This window comes from Ictalurus furcatus, chromosome 12, assembly GCF_023375685.1.
Source record: "Ictalurus furcatus strain D&B chromosome 12, Billie_1.0, whole genome shotgun sequence".
Lineage (NCBI taxonomy): Eukaryota > Metazoa > Chordata > Actinopteri > Siluriformes > Ictaluridae > Ictalurus > Ictalurus furcatus.
Window position 1 is genome coordinate 3,756,151 of NC_071266.1, and position 21,773 is coordinate 3,777,923.

The 21,773-nt window shown below is 39.8% G+C and overlaps 1 protein-coding gene across 1 annotated transcript in view; it reads right to left on the reverse strand.

Moving 5' to 3' along the window:
• Window positions 1-291: 291 nt before the first annotated feature.
• iqca1 (IQ motif containing with AAA domain 1) overlaps window positions 292-21,773 on the reverse strand; it is a 51,928-nt gene continuing 30,446 nt past the window's right edge. Inside the window, exons 10-19 of the mRNA XM_053637964.1 lie at window positions 20,868-20,974; window positions 18,858-18,956; window positions 13,723-13,793; window positions 10,597-10,679; window positions 9,375-9,482; window positions 5,810-6,009; window positions 3,525-3,611; window positions 3,080-3,257; window positions 1,530-1,768; window positions 292-483 (exon numbers count right to left, since the gene is read on the reverse strand). Of these exons, the coding sequence (XP_053493939.1) occupies window positions 334-483; window positions 1,530-1,768; window positions 3,080-3,257; window positions 3,525-3,611; window positions 5,810-6,009; window positions 9,375-9,482; window positions 10,597-10,679; window positions 13,723-13,793; window positions 18,858-18,956; window positions 20,868-20,974 (1,322 nt within the window). The 3' untranslated portion in view covers window positions 292-333. The remainder of the gene's footprint in view (window positions 484-1,529; window positions 1,769-3,079; window positions 3,258-3,524; window positions 3,612-5,809; window positions 6,010-9,374; window positions 9,483-10,596; window positions 10,680-13,722; window positions 13,794-18,857; window positions 18,957-20,867; window positions 20,975-21,773) is intronic.

Below are 21,773 nucleotides of genomic sequence, written 5' to 3' on the forward strand. Positions count from 1 at the left end.
ATGAAATAAACATTATCTGTGTGAAGGAAATAATACAGCAGAAAGAATGATGAGAAAGCCTGCTCCTGCCCTCCGGTGGCCAGAAGAGGATTTGCACTTCCCCTCAAAGATTTTGTTCAAGTGTCTTCAGGTTTTTACATTAAATCATGAAATATAATAGTACAATATAAATAAATATCATAATAAAATGTAAAGTTGTTCTAAGAAAGGAACTGAAGACTTGTAATAAAATGTAAATTTTCTGATATCATGAAAAACAGAAACACCCCCCCGCCCCCCCCCCCCCCCACACACACACGCAAAACTACAGTTCTCAGTGAAACAGCAAAACATTCACTTCTTTTTCTTTTTCCCCTTCGCCTCTGCTGCCATTTTCAAACCCTTTCCGTGTTTCTTCTTTGCTTTTTTCAGCTCTGCCGCTTCTTGAAATGCCTTTCCTGCCCGTGCTCGCCTCTTGCCCATTGGAGTCCTGCTGTACCAACTCTGCCAGCATACACATTCAACACATGGATTATTCGATTTATTATTTATTTTTCAACGCTTATGTCAAAATAATTTGCCTGTATTGTAATAGCTGGGTCTGGAGATCTAGAAACTGGGTTTACGTGCAATCTAATGCAATTCGATATCAGAATATCTGATATATAGATCTGCAGGTTGAAATGGAACACGTCACGCGCCGTTACAGGAATATAATCAACATCAGGGTGGTCTGATGCCTCTTTACCACTACAAAGTTGATTATTTTTCCATAACAGCACATATTAAAGTGTTTTATTCTGGTTACACCACAGCAATTTGCCAACAATTATTTTCGTTTAAGGAACAACAGATCATAATTTTATCCTTTTATTGCTGCATTTTCCCTCTTGATTTTCTTCCTAATTTAGTCCAACTCCCTCCCACCAGTCCGCTCTCCCCTATCGAATGACAGCGACCAGCTGGGGAAGACGAAGGCTATCACATGCCTTCTCTGTGACATGTACAGCCTGCAAAACACATCATTTCGAACTGATGCGCATTCTGCATCACAGGACTGCACGCATGACCTCACAGACGCCCACAATTAACGAGTGTCACTCTGATTGACAGGGGAGAGAGAGTGTGCCCCTCCCAGTCAGAGATCATGATCGGTTATTGTACTCTTGTGAGTACTCTTGGGATTCAAACTTGAGATCTCTGGATAATAGGATGAACGCTGTCCTGTTGTGCCACTTGGTAACCCCTACAGTTGCATTTAATATTGTGGAATGGCTGCAAAACAAATAGAATTAGTTTCTATTATCACTTACCTTTGTTATAATATATAAACCTGTGGATTGCCTTACTGCCAGAACTAGTGCCAGAGCTGCTGTTATAGAAAATTCATCAATACGCCTAGGGTTCGATAAATGCTGGCTGTGTAGGCAAACTCCTCCTTAGTGAAAGACACTAGCCTTGGCTAAGTGATATACTTATACTTTATTTACTTGTATTTCTTGGACTTAATAAAAGACTTGTCTAAGCATGTCACACTGTTCGCCACTGACCTTAAAGGCCTCTTCCTCCTCTTTGTAGATGGGGTCTTGTCTGGCAAGAGGAGGAATAAACTCCATCGCAGTGAGGGGTTTCTTGGTTTGCCGACTGAGGCGTTTAGCGGTCAGGACACTCCGTATAGCCTGCAGGATGTGACCCTGAGTGTAGCCGTCTGTGACTTTAGCCAAAGAGCTGAGGTCCAGACAGGGGCTGAGCTGAACACCTCGCACCATGAGCAGCTCTTTCCATAGATCTACACACACACACACACACACACACACACACACTACAATCTAGTTAATCAGCCTACACTCAGGGAATGAACTAAATCCTCATGTATCCACCGTTCCACTGTTAACATTGACTCAGACTGTTGCTTTTTTCATACAGCAGTAAAATGTTCAATATTATTTTACAATAATTTATATACCTTCCCACATTAATAGGAACACCTGTACACTGATCATTCATGCATTCCAGTTATCCAATCATGTGGCAGCAGGACAATGCATAAAATCATGCAGATTCAGGTCAAGAACATCAAAAAAAAAAAAAAAAAAAAGGAAAAAATATGATGTCATGACTCATAACCATGGCATGGTTGTTGGTGCCAGATGGGCTGGGCTGAGAATTTCAGAAACTGCTGATCTCTTAGGAATTTCACACACACAAAAGTCTCTAGAGTTTACATAGAATAGTGCAACAACAACAACAACAAGAACAACAACAACAACATCACAATGAATAGAGGCTCTGCTGAGAGGTCAGAGTAGAAAAGCCAGACTGGTTGAAGCTGACAGGAAGGAAATAGTAATTCAAATAACCACTCTTAACAAACATGCTGAACAGAAAAGCATGTTAGAATGCACATCATGTTGAACCATGATGGGGGTGGGATATAACAGCAGAAGACTACACTAGATTCCACTCCTGTCAGCCAAGAACAGTGGGCACTTACCAAACAGGCTTACCAAAAGTGGACCAGGTGACATTTCTGCAAACTTTAACTGCTTTTAACTCACCAGATATTCTCAAAATGATATAAAAATAACCTCTGTAATAAGAGCATCAAAGATTTTTTTGATCATGAGAAAAACTGAACCATAAAAAGAAATGTTTGCTCTAATTTTAGTTCCGAAAAAAATCCATATAAATCCATGAACCATAAAAAGTGAGACTGCAGTAGATACTTGTAAACACCATTTGTAAAAACAAACAAACAAACAAACAAACAAACAAACAAACAAAACGTATTTATAAAGAACAAAAATGTCCTTTTCTACCATTATAATATAACACGGGTCAGGGATGAAAGTGTCTTTTTTTCCTGTTGTCTCGTGAAGGTGTTTTCAGAAAAATATAAGTGAGTAATAAAGCTCATCCTTACTAATCAGGTTTAAAAAATTGTTAATTAATTAATTAATTAATTAATCTTTGTGGCATTTAAAAAAAAATAATAATTTTTTTTTTTTAGTAAATTACAGGTTTTTAGAACAGAGACAATAGATAAGATAAACACACACACACACACACACACACTACTAGGGTAGGTTGTGATACTTACTCAGTCTTGAAGCATAGTCTGGTCTGGGAATCAGGATGATCTTTTTGTAAACTTTACACAGTGCTTTGAGATCTGCATCGAAAGGTCTGCGAGATGTCCCGACCAGCAGCACACGATCCTCTGCTTTAATGGACTTGACCACTTTTGGCAGATCTTTCTTCAGTCTTTTGGGTTCCATCTTCAGCAGTAAAATATAATAAATAGAGAAGTAGATGGAGAATCTGCGCAACGTATCATTTGACAGACACAAGAGGGCAGTATAGGCTAATTGACTCAGTCAGCGTGGGAAATCTTGATTGTTGACATGACTCCATAATGGATTATTGAAGTTATCTCACATCACTGGGACACCTGTTGTCTTTTGTTTTATTCAGTTATTGTGTGCATGAATGTCTCTGCGGGTGTTTGTGCACTTGTAAAAATACAGCCCAGTTGGCAGGCATACCTCTTTCTCTAGATTTGGCACTTTTTTGTAGAATGTTTTCTCAGCATCTCCAATCCAAATGACAGAGGGCTGCAGCTGGCGAGCCACCTGGCAAAACATGATAATAAACACGCACACACTCAGCAACCCAGACACCCAGAGCAGAGACAACAGCAACTTTAATCACCAGCGTTCTCACAAACACCATCACTAGGTTACTGCACTCATTGCATTTTGCTAATGACAATTACCCCACACATTAGATGTCCTGTGTTTTTACTCTCTCTCTCTCTCTCTGTGTGTGTGTGTGTGTGTGTGTGTGTGTGTACAGATGCATCTTGAAGATAAGGCCTAAGTAGAGAGGATAGCATCTGATAGGAAGGTGGTCCATTCGTTTCATAATGGCAGAGTAAGCAGGAAATTGTGATAGGACACAATTCTCCTCCCAGCATGCATTAGGAGAGGTGCCGATAGAAATGTGTGCACACAATGCAAACAGGTCCTTAATGTGGTTTATCTGCAAATCCAGCTGTACCTGACTTGAACAGCTCCAGCCGCACAAAGTTTGTCTTTCCTCCTGCTCCTTCTCAACACAACCCTCTAAACCCTTCATATAAAATACACTATTAAAGATCATTAAACATCTGCACAGTTTATGAGCAAGCAGAAAAAGGCAACACGGGGACAGATTCTCTCAGCTTTCAGTTCCTCGTTAAAAACCCACGTCTGTTTATGTTTATATTTTTGGGGAAATGTCAAACGTGAAGACGTCAAGTACTGTATGTTTGTGGCTTCTGTGACACAGTAAGCAACCTGTTTGGATGTGCGTGCCGTGGTGGGTTTCAGAGGCGGAATAGCAAACAGAGCTAGCAAAGCCTGACCTTTCAGCTCACTATGACTTTGACTTGTTTGGCCAAATGTGTTTGAGAATTTAGCAGTCAACGAGGAAAAATAAAAACGCATGTTTAGGAGCGTTAGAGTCACTAGAGACACTATTTGTGGTTAGATAACTGGTCAAACAAAATCACCTAAACTTGACAGATTGCACATACAATCACACACAATTCTTTTCAGACGACATCATACGAGGACAGAAATAGAAATTTCAAGACATGTGCAAGAAAAGCTCTTATGCAGTTGAGCAATTCTGTGATAAAGCCTGCACAGGAGACTTTGAAAGGGTGAATCCCACAGCAGCCATTTTTGATAAATAACAGTGACTTCAAAAGGCACATTATTGAAAAGAAAAAAAAAAAAAAAAAGGCATGCAGGCCAAGTTCAATCCATCTCGAATCTGACTGATTAATCAGAAGGTGTTGATTATTTTTCTATAATAGTAGCTCTGCTATATATCTGTGTATATATATATATATATATATATATATATATAATAGTAGCTCATTCTAATATATTATCATTTCTATAGCATGTAAGCAGACACTCCACATGAACGAAACCCGATAATACGCAGATTTAGAAATGTGCTGTTAATTAACAACAACAAAAAAAAGGTTTAAAATCTGCTCTGGCGACGCTTTGTGTGAGGAGACATTTATTGAACTTTAATGGAAGGAGTCTCCAGTGTCAGTGCTTTGTAACAGTCAGAGGTAAAGCTGTTCCTTGTTTTGCACCGTGGGAAAGTCTGCAGCACAGCGGGCGTTGCACTTTCGCTCTACAAGCTGAGAAGCTGTGATTTTTCTGTCTCGTTACCTTCAAGAGAAATTTACCGAAAAAAAATAAATAAATGTTTACAGTGGCTGCTATAACATAAGCGATAACAGGAACTCACTTGCTTCGCAGACGTCCCATACCATTAAATCTAACTATAAATGAGCTCTAATTAATACAAAATGGTAATCAATGGCCAATTGCTGTGGTATAAAAGGAATAAAAACCTGATGGGTTTGCAGCTGTAATGCATCACACCTCCATGTCATTGATTGTTTTGACGCATGCCCATCATATAAAGTGATCCTGTTATTTACATGATTACAAAGGATTGTACACTCTTTGTATGTGTAAATTAGCCTTCTTTATAAAAACAGCCTAGGGAAGCTTTTACAGCTAGAAGTGTTTCTGTTTATTAATAATATGCAATACCTGCTGCTGTTTGAGAAACTTTTGTGTGACAGTAGAACAATGCATGTACATATGGCTATTGCATTCGGAGGGAATAAGGCTTAGTGATGGTCACTTCAGAATTTGTTTTAATCATCTTGTATGAACTTGATATGACTTGACATGAGAAGTTTTAATCTAAGTAGTACATTCCATGCAGTGCTTTGGAAACAGCAGTCTCTCCTCACCTTCAAGACCATGTGCAGGAGGTACTGGAGGCCGCTCCTGCCTGGGTATTTGCCTGTCAGGTTTGCAGGGGAGAGGTTGAACAGATTGGCCCCAGTCTCTGTGCACAGGGCATGGAGCAGCATCCTTTTACCCACACCTGAGGGACCGGCCAGCAGCACTGAGCGGATTAGAGGTCCTCTCTCATGTACACACTGAGAGCCTGAAAAGAGCACCACAGCATAGTAATTTATACCATGATATTGTAATTGAACTGTATAGTTCAAATATACTAATGGGGCTGAAAATGAATGTAAGAGAACAGTCAGTGATTACCTGAGTGACTTTTAAAGCGGGCTTTTTATTAATTATTACCCACATTAACATGTCTGATTGAGCTATTCCTTCCTTTTAGTGTTACAAGCTCTCACTTCAATGGCTTCTTTGACCTTCATTTGCCTTGAACTCTCATGTACTCTGCTTGCCTGTTCATCAGTTCCCTCTCATTATTGACTTCTCTACAAATGCCAAAACCTTTGTGAAACATGACACACATGTAATAAAATTCGCTTAAAATTTAAAGCTTGTTAGATTGGGAAGTGAGATGTCAGGACAGATGTCGATCGCTGTACCTGCTGATGCTCTGTAATAAAAGAACAATAGTTTCATGGGTCTCTGGGGCGAAAGCAAAGGCAAACATGATTAAGGATTCCGGCTGGGACCAGGAAGTGGTGTGTAGGTGCGTGACACAAACAAACATCCGGCTACACGTATACATCCACCAAGCTTTGCTTTGTGAGTGCAGTAAGTGCAGGGCTATCACACGGCTCCTTCCACATCCTCCTGAATTGCCCAATACAGAGCAGACTTACAACTCAGGCCTTTTGATTGTCGTGTGGTGTGTTTTGAAGTGTGTTTGGTGCGGTAGACCAGCCAGCATAGATTATTAAATATTGCAGATCTATATTTATATACTTACATAATCAGTATGTGATCTCCGAATTTGTAAAAGATTTATTTTATGATTACTAATTTCACTTTGGCCACAGGTTTCCTACCCAGAATGCTGAAGGCTTGCTGATAGTGGCACCAATGGGAATTCATCTCTACCTAAAGAGACCTATGCAGCGCTTCAGTCGTTTAGTTTGTCCAGCTCTCACCTCCTCGTCTGTACAAACTGATCATGTTCCAAAGCTTCATCTTTGAACATGCTAATTCCACTGACCTCAATCAACACCATTATGCTTATCAACTAACTAGTGGAATCCAGTCTCTGCCATAACTCTAGGTCTCGCAAACTCGCAACTGGGTCGTAAATCTGCCTTTGGATTTTTTATGAATATGAATCGAATGTCCACAGAAAACCGTGAATGAGAAAAGAAACTCTTGCTCTTTTATTTTTACAAAGTAGCACTAAAACCTATATGATATCGGTTTTAAATGATCACTCATGTTGTTTGAGATTATTAACATTTTTCCTCCTATTAAACACCATTATAACAGTGCATTAGCAGTGTCCCCTCCCACAGCACACAATCCCTATCTTCTCACAGGAATAACAAAGATACAGCACCAATAAACAAATTGGCACCAGAATCTCTAAACACATCGCAAATATTTCAGCCTAAACATATTCAGTGTTCTTCAGGGTGGAGTTCATCTTTAACACCAGTACTAGGCTGAAAATGAATAGCATCTGGCAACTAATCCGGTTCCAAGCTGTTCAGTTTATTCTCGAACAACCTTCTTTTAATTGCTTTGAAAACCACAAGGTTGCACAACATGACATTTGATAACAATTCTCTGTTTTTCCTGGTTAACTAGAGGCTTGGAGTGTGTAATTATTACCATCGCTGAGAAAAAACCCCCCACCCAATTCCAAAGTTTTCATGTCATTTCATGTCATCAACATAAGTACAACGTAGAAAACCAATTTAAGAAAATCTGGTAGAGGGGAATGGAGCAGAATTTGTGCTCAAGGATCTGTGCAGCAGGGGGCGATATAAACAATAAACTCTCCACAGCATGAGACGTGTGTGTGTGCATGTATGTGCCTGACTGGATGTACTCACTTCCCTATACCCAGAATTAGGAACTAGTTATACACACTTTTTGCCTGTAACCCTGTAATCTGTTTAAGGAGCATTGTGTTGAAAAATAAGTTTTACAAATGTGGAAATCTACACACAAGTTCGATGACGTCTAGACTCTCATCTTCACCAGTATGGTTTAGTTCCATTGTACTGTAGCATGCTATTCTGAATATCTACCCTAATCCATTTCCACACATCATAACCTAGTTGAAATGATGTTACACTACAAATAGTAGATGTTTCCCTGGCTCCTCTTTGTGTGGGAATGTCGCTGAAGGGAATGACAGACACGAATACACCCGAGGAATCGAAACTAATGGAGTGAGCGCAGTGCAACATCAGCGAAGAGGCCTAAACACTGCACTAGTGGCAGAGTAAACCTGCCTTAAGGCTGCTTCTGAACAGGCCTCAATCCAAATAGTCTCCCAGCAGGAACAGTGATCATAAACATATGATTTGCTCCATTGTGGAAGACACCATGGACAGGTTTGTGACAGGAGAATGGTGCAGAAAAGCCTCTTTGTTCGTTTTTTCATTAAACTTTCTACTGTCCTACTGTTTTTGGAAACATATGTCACAATGCTGATCTATTAGGATTATTAGAAATATCAGCCTCCGAATCTCAGTGCCGTTTCTTCTAGTCTTTCCTTCTCTCACTTTTTTTTTTTTTTTGCTGCCTATAGAGTTTCTATCCTGCCTGTTTTCTCTCTCCCCTGGCACGGAGGTGATGAAAGACCCTGGAGGTCTCCATCACTCTCCCTTGCCGAGTCCTGATCACAGGCCACGAGCCCTCCAGTGTGTGATTATTTTTAAGCTGCTGACTGATCTCTCATTGTTTTAGTGCCGTTGAGGCTGTTTATGTGGTAACACAGTGCTATCTGGGACTCTGGGCTGCTGAGCGTCGTTAGGGGTTATAGAGCACGAGGGCTCTAAACACGTGTGCGGGTGTGAAAGATCTTCTGACGGGTTATTAAAACGGGGGATGGAGGAGAGAAAGGGCTGTGGGAGAGGACGGTGTGATACCAGACACCGGTGCACTCTCTTCTATTTGCTTGCTCACTGTAGAGAAAGTGACAAAAGAGGCCGGGCTGCGCAATAAGCCACAATAGGGTCAGATACAGTTCAGAAGGGCATGCACCGTACGACACACAACACACACACATACAAAGCTTTAACAGTAAGGCTCCTGAAAAATTCATGGGAGCCACTCTAGTTCCCAGGGTGTTCATTAGTGTCCCCTTGGACATTTTTCTATACACAATAGATTCAATCCATCATATTGTGTCACTCTGAAGCTGTGCAATACAAAACCTCTTTGTGATCTGAAATGAGTATCATTTTGTCCTTATACTTTTGCTTATGGTTCCATATTTGACTTTAAATTGACTCCTTTTTCCAGGTGCTCTCTGGCTTGTGTAAACTAACTTCTGGCTTGGATTAGAGGAAGCAAAGCATCCTGGGACAGAGTTGAGCAGACATGGGAACACTTACTCACCCAGAGGCAGCACGCCGTACAGAGCAATGAGCTGTCTGACGTCTGAAAGGGATGGCATGGGCTCAATGTCTGCCTGCCTCAGGCTCGTACCCAGGTAACTGTATTCCCCTGGAGAGACAGAGATACAATTTACACAAGCAGGATTAAAACAGACGCACTTGGAGCATGTAAAACCATGATGTAAGTCAGTGACTAATATTAAAAGTCTGTTTATGGTACATCACTCAGGTACGTGTACAGAATTTTACTGGTATGAGCAATTGCGCTCACCTGGACAGAAAAACAGATATATAAAGAGAGACACATAGAGGTCATTGACTCATTTCTTCCTTATAACATCAAGATTAACAGATAAAGGTGAATCTCTGGCTGTTTGCCCACATAACATCATGTTGCTTTGGCAACACTGCGTACTCCACCAAACAGCATCATAATGGAATATTTTACATGTCAGAACTGATGGGGTTTCTATTTACAGAGCCACACCCAGACCTGGAAAGTTTAAACATGAACTGAAACTTTATGAACTTCAATGTAAATTCACTCTCCTTTTTACAGTCAATTAATAAGACGAGCGAACACATCTGGAAGTAGATCTTACAAATACTGTCAGGAAAACAAAAAAAGGTACAAAGGAAATGTTAAGTACGCTTTGAATGGTTTCTGATAAAATATACTGTGATTTCTCTAAATATATTTCTCTGACCTGAAAGAGGCCATGCATGTGTGCATGTGTATTACTACAGACAGCAACGTAATCAAGACCAACTGAGGAAGCAACAAGCTAGAATAGCTCTCATGTTAAATTCTGTTTTTACTTTACTGGGGATTGTATCAATGAGCACATGGAAATGATTGACTCATCCGTCCTATTGGGGAAGAGAAAATACTCTGTCATGCTGGGATCCACACGTACGCACACAGATTATGATTCAGTCTGTGGTGGTGACAGTATAGCATCAGATGTTACTGTGAAGCCCAGAGCTATTGATCTGTCTTACTGGGGCCTGATTTACAGATGCAATAGTTTAGAGAAGTGGGCAAAAGTTTAGCATTGAGCCCAAAAGACCTTATGGTATTAAGTACACACTTGGCAAACTATATTGGACAGTCAGTACACACTTCAAAAGAAATCCAGGCTTGAACCACTCCCAGAAAGGATTTAAGATATATCGCACATGAACTAGAAAGAGAGTCATGAGTGTATGTGCCTGTTTAATACCGAGGTAATCACATAATTTTACGGTCATTGGCTGAATCAGGATGCCTTCCAGCACGAGCTCCTCGTATATTGATTCAACAGTCCTACAGAGACAGGGAGGGAGGGAGATGGAAAAATGGAAAACAAGAGCAAAGGAGAAGTTAAGTAAAAAGCAGATGAATCATTCATGTAGCATCTGAAATATTAGCCATTACGTCATTACACAACACACCCATCTAAGACCTCATGTTTGCCACATTTTACTAAATCTGAAGTGTGTCTGGCTCTTCATCGTCACAGTCCTTTTACTGCTAAATCTTCCAGGCTTCAACTGGACATTTTTACAGACAGTAACCTGACAAAATTCCAGATTAGGACTTCTGATAAATAGGCTAAGGGCAAATGAGAGGGAATTGAGCCAAGATCCATCCTCCTCTGGGCAGCACTGTATAAATTATAGCCATGGATAAAAGAAAGATAAAAAAAGAAGCACACAGATCATACAGAACCGTGAGATAAATCAGAGACCCAAGCTTAAGCCTTAAAAACTTTGTTCTTGACACATGGTCTACAAAATATACACTGAGTACAGTACAGAGTATGGCCAAAGGTTTGATGACCATCACACCCATAATTCTTCCCCAAAACTGTTGCCACAAAGTTTGGAGCACACAATTGTATAGAATGTCTTTGTATGCCGTAGCATTACAACTTCCCTTCACTGGAACTATGGGGCTCAAACATATTCCAGCATGACAATATGAAAGAAGCAAGCTCCATATAGGCTTGGTGTGCCAGAGTTTTGCATGGAAGAACTTGAGTGGCCTGCACAGAGTCCTGACGTCAACCCTAATGAACACTTTTTAGATGAACTGGAATACCGACTGCATCCCAGGTCTATCACCCCCACCTCCCACCCTCCCCTCCCCTGACCTTACTAATGCTCTTGTGTCTAAAAGCGCAACTCCTCACAAAACAAAACTAGTGGAAAGCCTTCCCAGAAATATTATAACAGCAAATAGGGGGATAAAACTTGGAATGGGATGTTGAAAAGGCACATATGGGTGTGAAGGATGGATTATTATATTTTTAGTCATACATCATACTTGTGTGAGTATGAAGTCTGCGGGACAAAGACACAATTCATAAGAAATAGGACGCATGCTATAAATTATTTTTGTCTAACATCAGCGGTTCCAGTAGCATGACATAATCACTGCTTCACCGACTTCCAAAATAAAACCATCTTTCTGCCATATTTCTATACAAACTCCCCCAGAATTCACAAAAAAAATATGCTTGTATTTATAGAGCTGCCTCTCCATATAGCCCACACAGACCACATGCTGTATATCTCTGCTGGGTCTCTAAAAATAATAATTTCATTAATATTAAAAACATTCCCTTTTACATTCATTGCACATGTTTTTCATCGTTTAAAAAATATTCTCTATCATTATTACAAAAAAATCTTCCTGGAAAATCATACAGGCATTATAACGAAATGCAGGAGCACTGCATACTGGCTTCATAGCAGCTTCTCATTGCACGACCAGTGAATTTTTCTGATCTTTCCGACATGTAAGAAACCCAAAAACTAAAGTAAATCTGAGCAATTATTTTTAGGTGGTTATTGATCTTATCTAATGTAGTCACGATTATGAATCACTTAGACCAATTATGAACTTCATGCAGTTATCTACTCAATAGCACAATCAATAAAGTCATGCAGATACAGGCCAAGAGCTTCAGTTAATGTTCACATTAAAAATCAGAATGAAGGAAAGGTGTGATCTCTGTGACGCTGATGGTTTGGATGTTTCAGGAACTGCTGATCTCCTGGGAATTTCACACACAGCAGGCTCTCGAGTTTACACAGACGGATGCAAAAAACGCCTTGTTGATAATGATGGGTGGAAACGCCTTGTTGATAAGAGAGGTCAGAAGGAAATGACCAGATCGGTTTGAGCTGCCAGATAAAATATAGCAACTCCTATAATTACTCTTTACAACTGTGGTGAGCTGAAAGTCATCTCTGCATGAACAAAACATTGAGCTTGAGGTGGATGGGCTATAACAGCAGGAGACCACATAATCATCAGGTTTCAATCCTAGTCAGCCAAGAATAGGAATCTGAGGCTATCACGGGCAGAGGCTCACTCAAACTGGACAAGATGAAGATTAGAGGAAAAAAAAATCAACAGTCATCAACTGTCCAATTTTGGTGAGTCTGTGCCCATGATAGCATCCGATTCTTGTTCTTGGCTGTCAGGAGTCTAATCTGATGTGGTCTTCTGCTGTTGTGGTCCATCCACCTCAAGGTTTGATGTGTAATGTGTTCAGAGATGCTTTCCTGCTCACCATGTTTGAAAAGAGTGCTTATGTGAGTTACTATAGATTTCCTATCAGCTCAAACCTGTCTGGTCATTCTCCTCTGATCTCCTTCATCAACAATGTGTTTCAACCTGAAGACCCTCTGCACACAGGATTATTATTATTTTTGTCGTTTCTCACACCAAACTCTTGAGACTGTTGTGTGTGAAAATCCCAGGAGATCAGCAGTTTCTGAAATGCTCAAAGCGGGCGTCTGTTACCAACAGCCATGCCATGATTAAAGCCACAGAGATCACAGTCTCCCCCCCTTTCTGATGTTTGATTTGAACATGAAGCTCTTGACCTGTATCTGCATGATTGTGTGCATTGTAGAATGCATCGCTGCCACACGATTGGTTGATTAGATAACTGCATAAATGTACAGTCGTACAGGTGTTCCTAATAAAGTGGATGGTGACTACAAAATTATCTACAAAATTATTTGTCAATCACATGAAAAATTTAAATGAAATTGAATGCGTAAAGGTTCTTTAATAGGGCTTCTTTTCATTTGGTAGATGGTTGAAAGTCTGACAGATAACGCTGTTCAAGCTGTTAGAGATAATAAACATGTGTAAGATGTTTAAATGTAGCAGATCACTGTAGGAACAATTAAGAAGCCTGACCACATAAAACACTAAACACGTTTCAAGTCTCAAAACAGCACACGATCATGTCCTTGAGTGGTTCTTTTATAGGCGTATAAAATTCATAATGCCTGTAAACATGTTTTCCCACATACATATATTTAAAAAGTTCTGTTTTATTACCAACCTGTCTGCTGTAAGATCTTTCTCTTTCTTCTTCTTCTTCTTCTTTCCACTCTTTTTTGCTTTCTTTTTCTTCTAAATTGAGAAACAGCAGATATAAATATGTCAAACTAGGGCAATGACAGTCATCAAATATCAATTCGTAATAGAGTCAAAGCTTTTGAAGCTGCTGTTATGGCTTAAATCTGTCAGTGCGCTGACTGGTAAATATGCTCGAACCAGGAACACGAATGCATTGTTGCAAACCGATGTTTGCAAAAATGACACTTGACAAAACATCTGGACCTTGGTGAGCGATGCACTCGTGCAAATGCTTATAAACACAGTTTCCAAGTTTCTCTGATAGGAGCAATGGGCCATACATGAGTCTTTTTGTTTAGCACTCTGATTAGTGATGCACTGACTTCAGGCCTGTATGTGGTCACTGGAAAACTGGAGCCATTGGTTACAAGGAATTTCCCTGGAATATTCACTGAATGTGTGACTCATCGCAGTTTAAACTCGGTAATGAGCAGAGATTTTGGTGTGGCTCCGTGCACTACACTGCCCACGGTGCTTGCACGTCATGGAGGTGAAGAGCATAGTAAGTGAAAATATTATGAAAATGCAATATGTGTGATATACAATGTACAAAACTGCCAATTCTTAATATTAAGACGTTTGAAATGACAGCAATGAATTGTCCGATGATTTATTACTATGATGGTATACTGTGATAAGGAAATCTGTCATATTTAATTTAAATAATATGTACACTTTATGAAAGGAATAAAACACAATTAGGCATGTTGTTATAGGAAAATAATCAATCGCTCAGTGGTGCGATATGGCAGCTTCAAGCTTTTATTCCTTATTTATCGCTCAGTGGTATATAAGTTAATACCAACATTAACATTTTATTTATTAAAGAATGACACGTCATACTTTTTATCCATTTATAGTTACTGTGTGGTGTGAAACAACAGCTGAATTACTGAATAATACGCTGGGATTTATATAGTAGTTAAAAACAGGACACAGACCAAACATGCCAAGTGTTAATCAGAGAAAAGTGTACTTATGAACAACTCTGTGCTAAGAGCAAACATCCTTCACCTTTTAAATAATTTAAGAAACAAGAATATTGGAGCAGTTCCAACATTTTGTAACGCTTGCCATGTGGCTGCAGTGTTTGTCCATTCCAATATGGAACAAAAATATTTTGTACAATGTCAGCCAAGGACTGGTTTCTTATAACGAAGTACGCACTCAGGGTGAGAGGAAGGTCAACACTGAATTTAAACCCAAGAACAGAGTATATTTCTCAGAAACAAAGAAATCTTGTATGTCATCTTTTGGCTGTTTTCATCAGTCAGAATAGAAAGGGCGGGTGGGTGGGTATGTGGGGGGGGGGGGCATTCTGTGGTGAGAAAGTGAACATGTAATCTCTAGCAAATACTTAAGATGTCAACACTATTTGGCAAACCTGGGTGTGTTGCCTGTTTATACTGTGCAAGTTGGGTACATGGGTAATTCTGATTTATTCGTACAATTATCATGATCCAGCCAGAAGACTGCATTTTCCTGTGTTCCTTGCTTTTCCCTTCCCCATGTTTCCAGTGTTTTCTCTCCTTGTGTTTCTGTTAGTGTGTGAGTGTGTGTGTGTGTGTGGAAGCTGTGTTGTGGTGTATCACAGTGGATAACTCCTCCACCTGGAGCTCCCAGTCACCCTGGGTGGAGTATGCCCACAACTCCTTGACCAGCACTGCCACCGGCAAGTCCCCCTTTGAGTGTTCCCTGGGTTACTAGCCTCCTGTAATCCCTGTCCACGATAATTACATTGCGGTTCACTCCGTGCAAGCCCACCTCAGCCGTTGCCACACGGTATGGAGAGATACCCATCCCGCAATCGACGCCTGGCTCACTGCTGTTGGGTTTCCACACCCAACTACCAACCAAGTCAGAAGGTATGGCTTTCTGCCAAGGACATCACACTGAAGGCAGGAGCCAGAAAACTCTCACCCTGGTACTTATGCCCATTCACTATTGACAGCATTATCAATCCTTCTGCAGTTAAGCTCAAGCTCTCCAGGTCCCTACGCATCCACCCCACCTTTCACGTCTTCCAGCTCAAGCCAGTTCATGTCAGCCCCCTGAGCCCTCCATCTGACCCCCTCCACCCACCGGGTTGTAGATGATCACCCTGCCTACACGGTCAGGTGACTGCTGGATGTGCGCTGTAGAGAACGGGGCCTGCAATATCTGGTGGACTGGGAGGGTTACGGACCAGAAGAGCGGACCTGTATACCACAATCCTTTATCTTGGACCAGGCCCACCATGTTTCCAGTGTTTTCTCTCCCTTGTGTTTCTGTTAGTGTGTGTGTGTGTGTGTGTCTCTGGGCACGGCGCCCCACCTCTCAGGCTGTCTGATTGAATCACTGACTCACATGTTCCTCATCAGTTCATCAATCAGCAGTGTATATAAACCCCGGTGCTTCAGCCATTCGTCGCCAGATCATTCCGGCTTCAGTATAGTACACTTCCGGTCTTCCTCAAGTTCATCTTCCCCCGTCACTAATCCGCTCCCCATTTCCCAGTGGCACTTTGACTGTGCGCTCGTCTCTCATGTGGCGGACAGGAGTCGATTCCCGTCCCCGACAACTCATTATCTCACTCCATTCTCATTCCACCCAAGCTTTTACCATAAATCCTGTTAACCTTCAGCCTGTGTCTGTATTCTGCATTTGGGTCCTCTTGTCTCTGGGTTTAATTCTAACAACAACTCTTAATACATATCAGCATTCCTATGTTATTCTTTATAATAATTCAATTTAAGTTGACACCTGCACCAAGAGAAAATCTTTAAACCAAACATTTTGTTGCTAGGAATATATTTTACAGATCCACTCAGCACAGGCTTGTTTTATGAATATAATCCAGCTGTTTGGCTTAGTGTCTGAATGTGAACAAAAGCATTTGGGGAGGGGGTGTCAAATCACTAGCCCAGACACCCAGGACAAACAATTGACATATCTCAGCTATCAGTTTTTCATTTACAGTTGCCTAGGGGACAAGCTAGTTCAGCAGGGTATTGATAACTGTCACCAACATTTTAATTTTTATTTTTACTCATCCAACAACTGAAGAAAGAAAGAAAGAAAAAAAAAACCCCCTCTACTCCCTATTGGCCTTCCAAAAAAGAAAACATTTCATTTGATATGTTTATTTAAATGTAATACACTCCAGTTGGTTCATATACTGTATTTCTCTGTGGCAAAAAGCAGCTCAATACTTTGATGCACTTCACTTTTCCAAATCCCGCCACCTGCTGAACTTCTCACACGCATCGAGGACGTGACCTGGCTGTTTGTAGTATATATTTTTCATGGCATGTTACTTATCTTGAAAGGATGCTAGACGATCCAAATCAGGAAAGGATGTAAAAACAGCGATTATACTGCATCAAAAAAGGCTATATAACTCTAATGCTCTAAAACACAACGCCGTCAGCTCACATTTAAACCCATCAAGTGAAAATGAAGACGCTAGCCAGACTCAAATAATGTTTTTATGAGCACATCATTTGGTGAAAGCCAAAAACTTTTTGTCAAGGGTGCAAACATGATACTTCATCACCACTGACATTATCAGGAAAAGATGAAGACCATGGCTACATAAAGTCTCTCCTTTCAGAGACTCAAGTACTTTTTTTTTTTTTTTTTCCATAGTCTGTATTAATACACATCAGTCATACTGTCATATTGTCATATTTTGATAAAAAGTATGCTTTTATATTTCTGGCTCTACATAACACAGAACTGGGCAGCGCACTGCATTTACTTGCTTGGTCGGCTAGCTGATGAATTTCTGATTTGTTCACCTCTGACACTAATATTCTGGCTATATATTGCATCCATACAGCTTTTTATTCCTGATATATATATATATTTTTTTCCACTGACAGAACACATTAGGTTCACTGTTTATAGGCGTACTTATTTTTGAGTTATTGAGGTTTGGATTAATCCCATACAGTTAAAGTAACCAGTCAAATAGGCAAATAAATCTAATAATTAACAAATATAATAATAATCACAATATGGGGTTGTGCTGTCAAACCATCTGGCTATGCATCATGGACCCTTTTCTGAATATCACTGCTTCAAACATAAGAGACATGTTCAAGGTTTCAGAAGAAGGCAGAGTTACTATCTAAATTAATTCATCCCAGAAATATGAATTTAATTAAACACTGCCACGAGCAGATTTGTACTCATTTTGACTCATGTCAAAAGATTAATATCTATCATCTCTTTGCATACATACATTCCACATGTGAGCTAGAAAGTGATAGGTTGATTTGTCTGTCAAAAAATGATGAGTGTGAAATACCACTGGATTAACGCGCCAAGTATGTTGTTGAAATATTCGCTTGTGCAGACATGCCGTAAGCACTTGTGCAGATGCAAAGTATTTGTAAGAAGAAACAACAAAATTCACTTTAAGAAGTGCAGAAACACAATTGGCTTGAATACATATATACAATGGAAAAACAGACACGCACAACATCCGATATGTATGTATACACACGCGTAAGTATGTACACATATACTGTATAAGCACGGTATTTACAAATCCGGTCCAATTTCGAAGTCTTAAACGTGAAAGCCTGGGCGAGCATTCCTCTTTGGATGTTTACTACAGCATACAATTGTTTGTGAAGAAACAACAACTTCAACATCCTGCTTCATATCCACCAACACAGCCCACATCTGGACCGTCCTGTAATGTGTGTGTGTGTGTGTGTGTGTGTTGTGCGCATGTGTGTGCCAAAGGTGGTGGGAAAGCATTCCCATCAAAACACAAACTGACAAGAGAACTGTGTTCTTCTAACATTCCTAGTGATCAGTGTGTGATCAGTCCCAACTGGCTTCCATCACTATAACAGCAATAAGCCCATCAAATTCTGTATGCATTCACACTGCAGGCTGTGTGGGGAAGAACTGCAGATGAAATGGAGCAAAGAACTTGAAACACACCAGTTCATATTAGATGCTGAGTAACATCAAGGTGCTGACGCCTGCATATTTTTTTTTAAAAAAACATCGCCTTTATCTCACATTAATCCAAGTGAGAGCAGTGCACTGTGGGGGTTTCACCTTTTTATTAGCCTTTTTCCCTGTTTTCTTCTTTTTGCCCTTGTCCCGGTCCACTACCAATTTGAGATTCTTGAGTTCCTGCCTCATCAGCTCATCTACCTGTGGAAAAACAAATGTCACCTGAGTTAAAAGGAGGTGTTTAATCGAAATATGTCGTAAAATATATATATATATATATACTCCTTATAGCAGAGTCCACTACCGGGCTGTTGAATACTACATACTACCGGGCTGTTGAATACTCGATTCTGATTGGTCAGAAGGTGTTGAGCAATTTTCTATAACAAGTGTGACTCAGACAGTGCTTCCCACTGCAAGTAATTTTATACATTTATACAGCGTACACCGGGCCTTACATGATGACCGCTCCACATGACCTGATTTAAAAGACTGCTGATAATTGTAATTATTGTGATAATTGTGTACATGTTGAAACGATGAAGCTTTTTGTGAGGAGTTGTTTGTTAGCGTTTTTGGAAGTCTCCAGTGTCAGCACTTTGTAACAGTCAGAGGTAAAGCTGTAACTTTTCCTCGACAGGAAGATAGAAGGAAGGAGGACTTTGCAGAAAGTTTGTTTTCTGACACAGGAATGTTTTCAGGATGGAGGGCTTTGCAGTTTCTCTGTAACAAAACACACTGCATTTTTTTTTTTTTTTTGTCTTAGTAATTTAAAAAATGAGGCAATAAGAAGTTTTAAAGTAATAACAGGAAATAACGCGTTTCGTGGATGCTCCACAGCATTAAATGCGTCTATAAATGGCTAAAAACTATGACATCTTTTGTCGATTAAAAAAATAGTTAGCATTGGCAAATTGCTGTAGTATAAGACGAATAAAACTTTTCAGGAACCCTCATGTTCTATTCCTTATATAATTCATCATTTAAAACCGTGGCACCTATTTCTTCATCTGCTTGAGGAATACTTGTATGACATTGAAATTTTAATATTGTGTCCATATCGTATGTCATTAAAAACCCGAGGTCCATTTATTTATTTATTTAATTAATTTAATGACGCCTGATATTGACGCATTGACTGTGTTTGGAAGGACATACTATGCATGCTACTATATTAAACCCTGCTCAAAAGCAGTATCCAGTAAACAGTATGTGGGCAACATTAATGCCATATTTTCAGTACATCAAGGACAGTACATGGATGATATATGTATATATAGATGATATACCATTCAGGCTGAATTTCACAGCATATGGCCATAGTTGTTAATGAGATGGACTGCATCATACAATTCAACGTCATTCCATTTTAGAAACAAACAAACAAACAAACAAACAAACAAATACATACATACATAAGGTTTCCTTTGTGTGTTTGTGTTCAATACATTTTATTTTATGGTTAACTGTGTGTACATTTTTATTATATTATATTACTGTATAAATAAACCTATTTCTAGAAATCTACTATTTGTACTTTAGTATGATTAAATTATTGGTAATTTAGTACTTACCTCATTTGTTTTTAAAGCTGAGACGTTCAGTCTGAAAATGAACTCTTTAGCTATTTACGCTAATTACCTAATTACTCTGCATTGCACGTTGCACTCCCGTTCGAAAATGAAAATTGCCTGCCTTAAAGCTTGTCTCCACCACATCATTACATAATTTCTGCCTTTAACCACTAAAAGTGAACACATAAGTGAAAATGAAGTATTATAATGTAATTCTGAGGGAACTACGTACACAAGTCTGGGAGTCTGGGAGCTAACCATGTCATATTATTTTTGCAACACTATATACTACTTTGAGGAACAGTGTGTAAGATACAGTCGATGTTTTCTGAGGACTTTGTCAGCTGTATAATATTTTTTTTCTTATTTAGTTTTTCTAGTTTTTGTGAAATTGTCCATGGTAGTTTGGACTTAGACATTTGAACTGCATATAGATTTATTTTGAATTTGAATAAATATATATACGAAGTCTAATTAAAATGTTAATGTTTGGAATGTGGTGTATTATGTAGTTTTAGAAGAAGCGCCTAACTCTTACCTGAACTCTGACCTCCACTTCCACCTCCATTCGCTTCTCCTCTCGCACCAGCTCAGGGTCAAAATGCTGGTGGAAGTTCTGGTCCTCGGCTCGGGTCTGCCAAAACTCTGCAACACACACACACACACACACACACACATCACATCACTGAAAATAAGGTCACGCTGCAGAAGACAAAACAAACTAACAGAATGAATGACAAGACTGAACACATTTATAACAAGCAATTGAACACCATTTAGTGAAACAATAGAACACAAAGCTTATGACTTTAATCATGGCACAACTGGTCAGTTCCATTTTTTTGCTAATGCTCCTGTTGGGACGCTGATCTTTGAGCCTCTAACAGAGGAAGCACAGGTGCTGTTGCCCGGGTGAGAATGTTGAAGGTGATTGTCCTCAGTGTCGTACTCTCATGCGCCATATCCTGACAGGAAATGAACTTCCGTGCACTTCCTGTTCCAGGACAGGACAAAGTGCCAGGCAGATACGGGCAGAGACTGACTGACTCACGGCTTCTGACGACAGCTGACACTTAAGCCTGTTATGGAGGCTCAGATTTCTGACATTGAACTAAGGGATAAAACACGATGGGGAAAATAATCAGCGATGTGTTGGTGGAGGTTTACCACCATTACCACCATGAAACTGCAGTATATCCTGAAGTGTCTTATTCTTCTTATATCACAATGATGTGCCAATGATTACAATATTCCATGAATTAAAGAATGACAAATCATATTTTTTAGTCATTTGTAGTTACGTTTCATGTCATGGAACATCTGCTAAACGAGTTGGTTCGTATTATCACTTACTTTAACAAGACAAAAATAATGCAGCTTTGATGTTACTGAGAAACTGCAAAGCCCTCTGTCCTGAAGACCTTCCCTTGTAAGTTACTGCTTT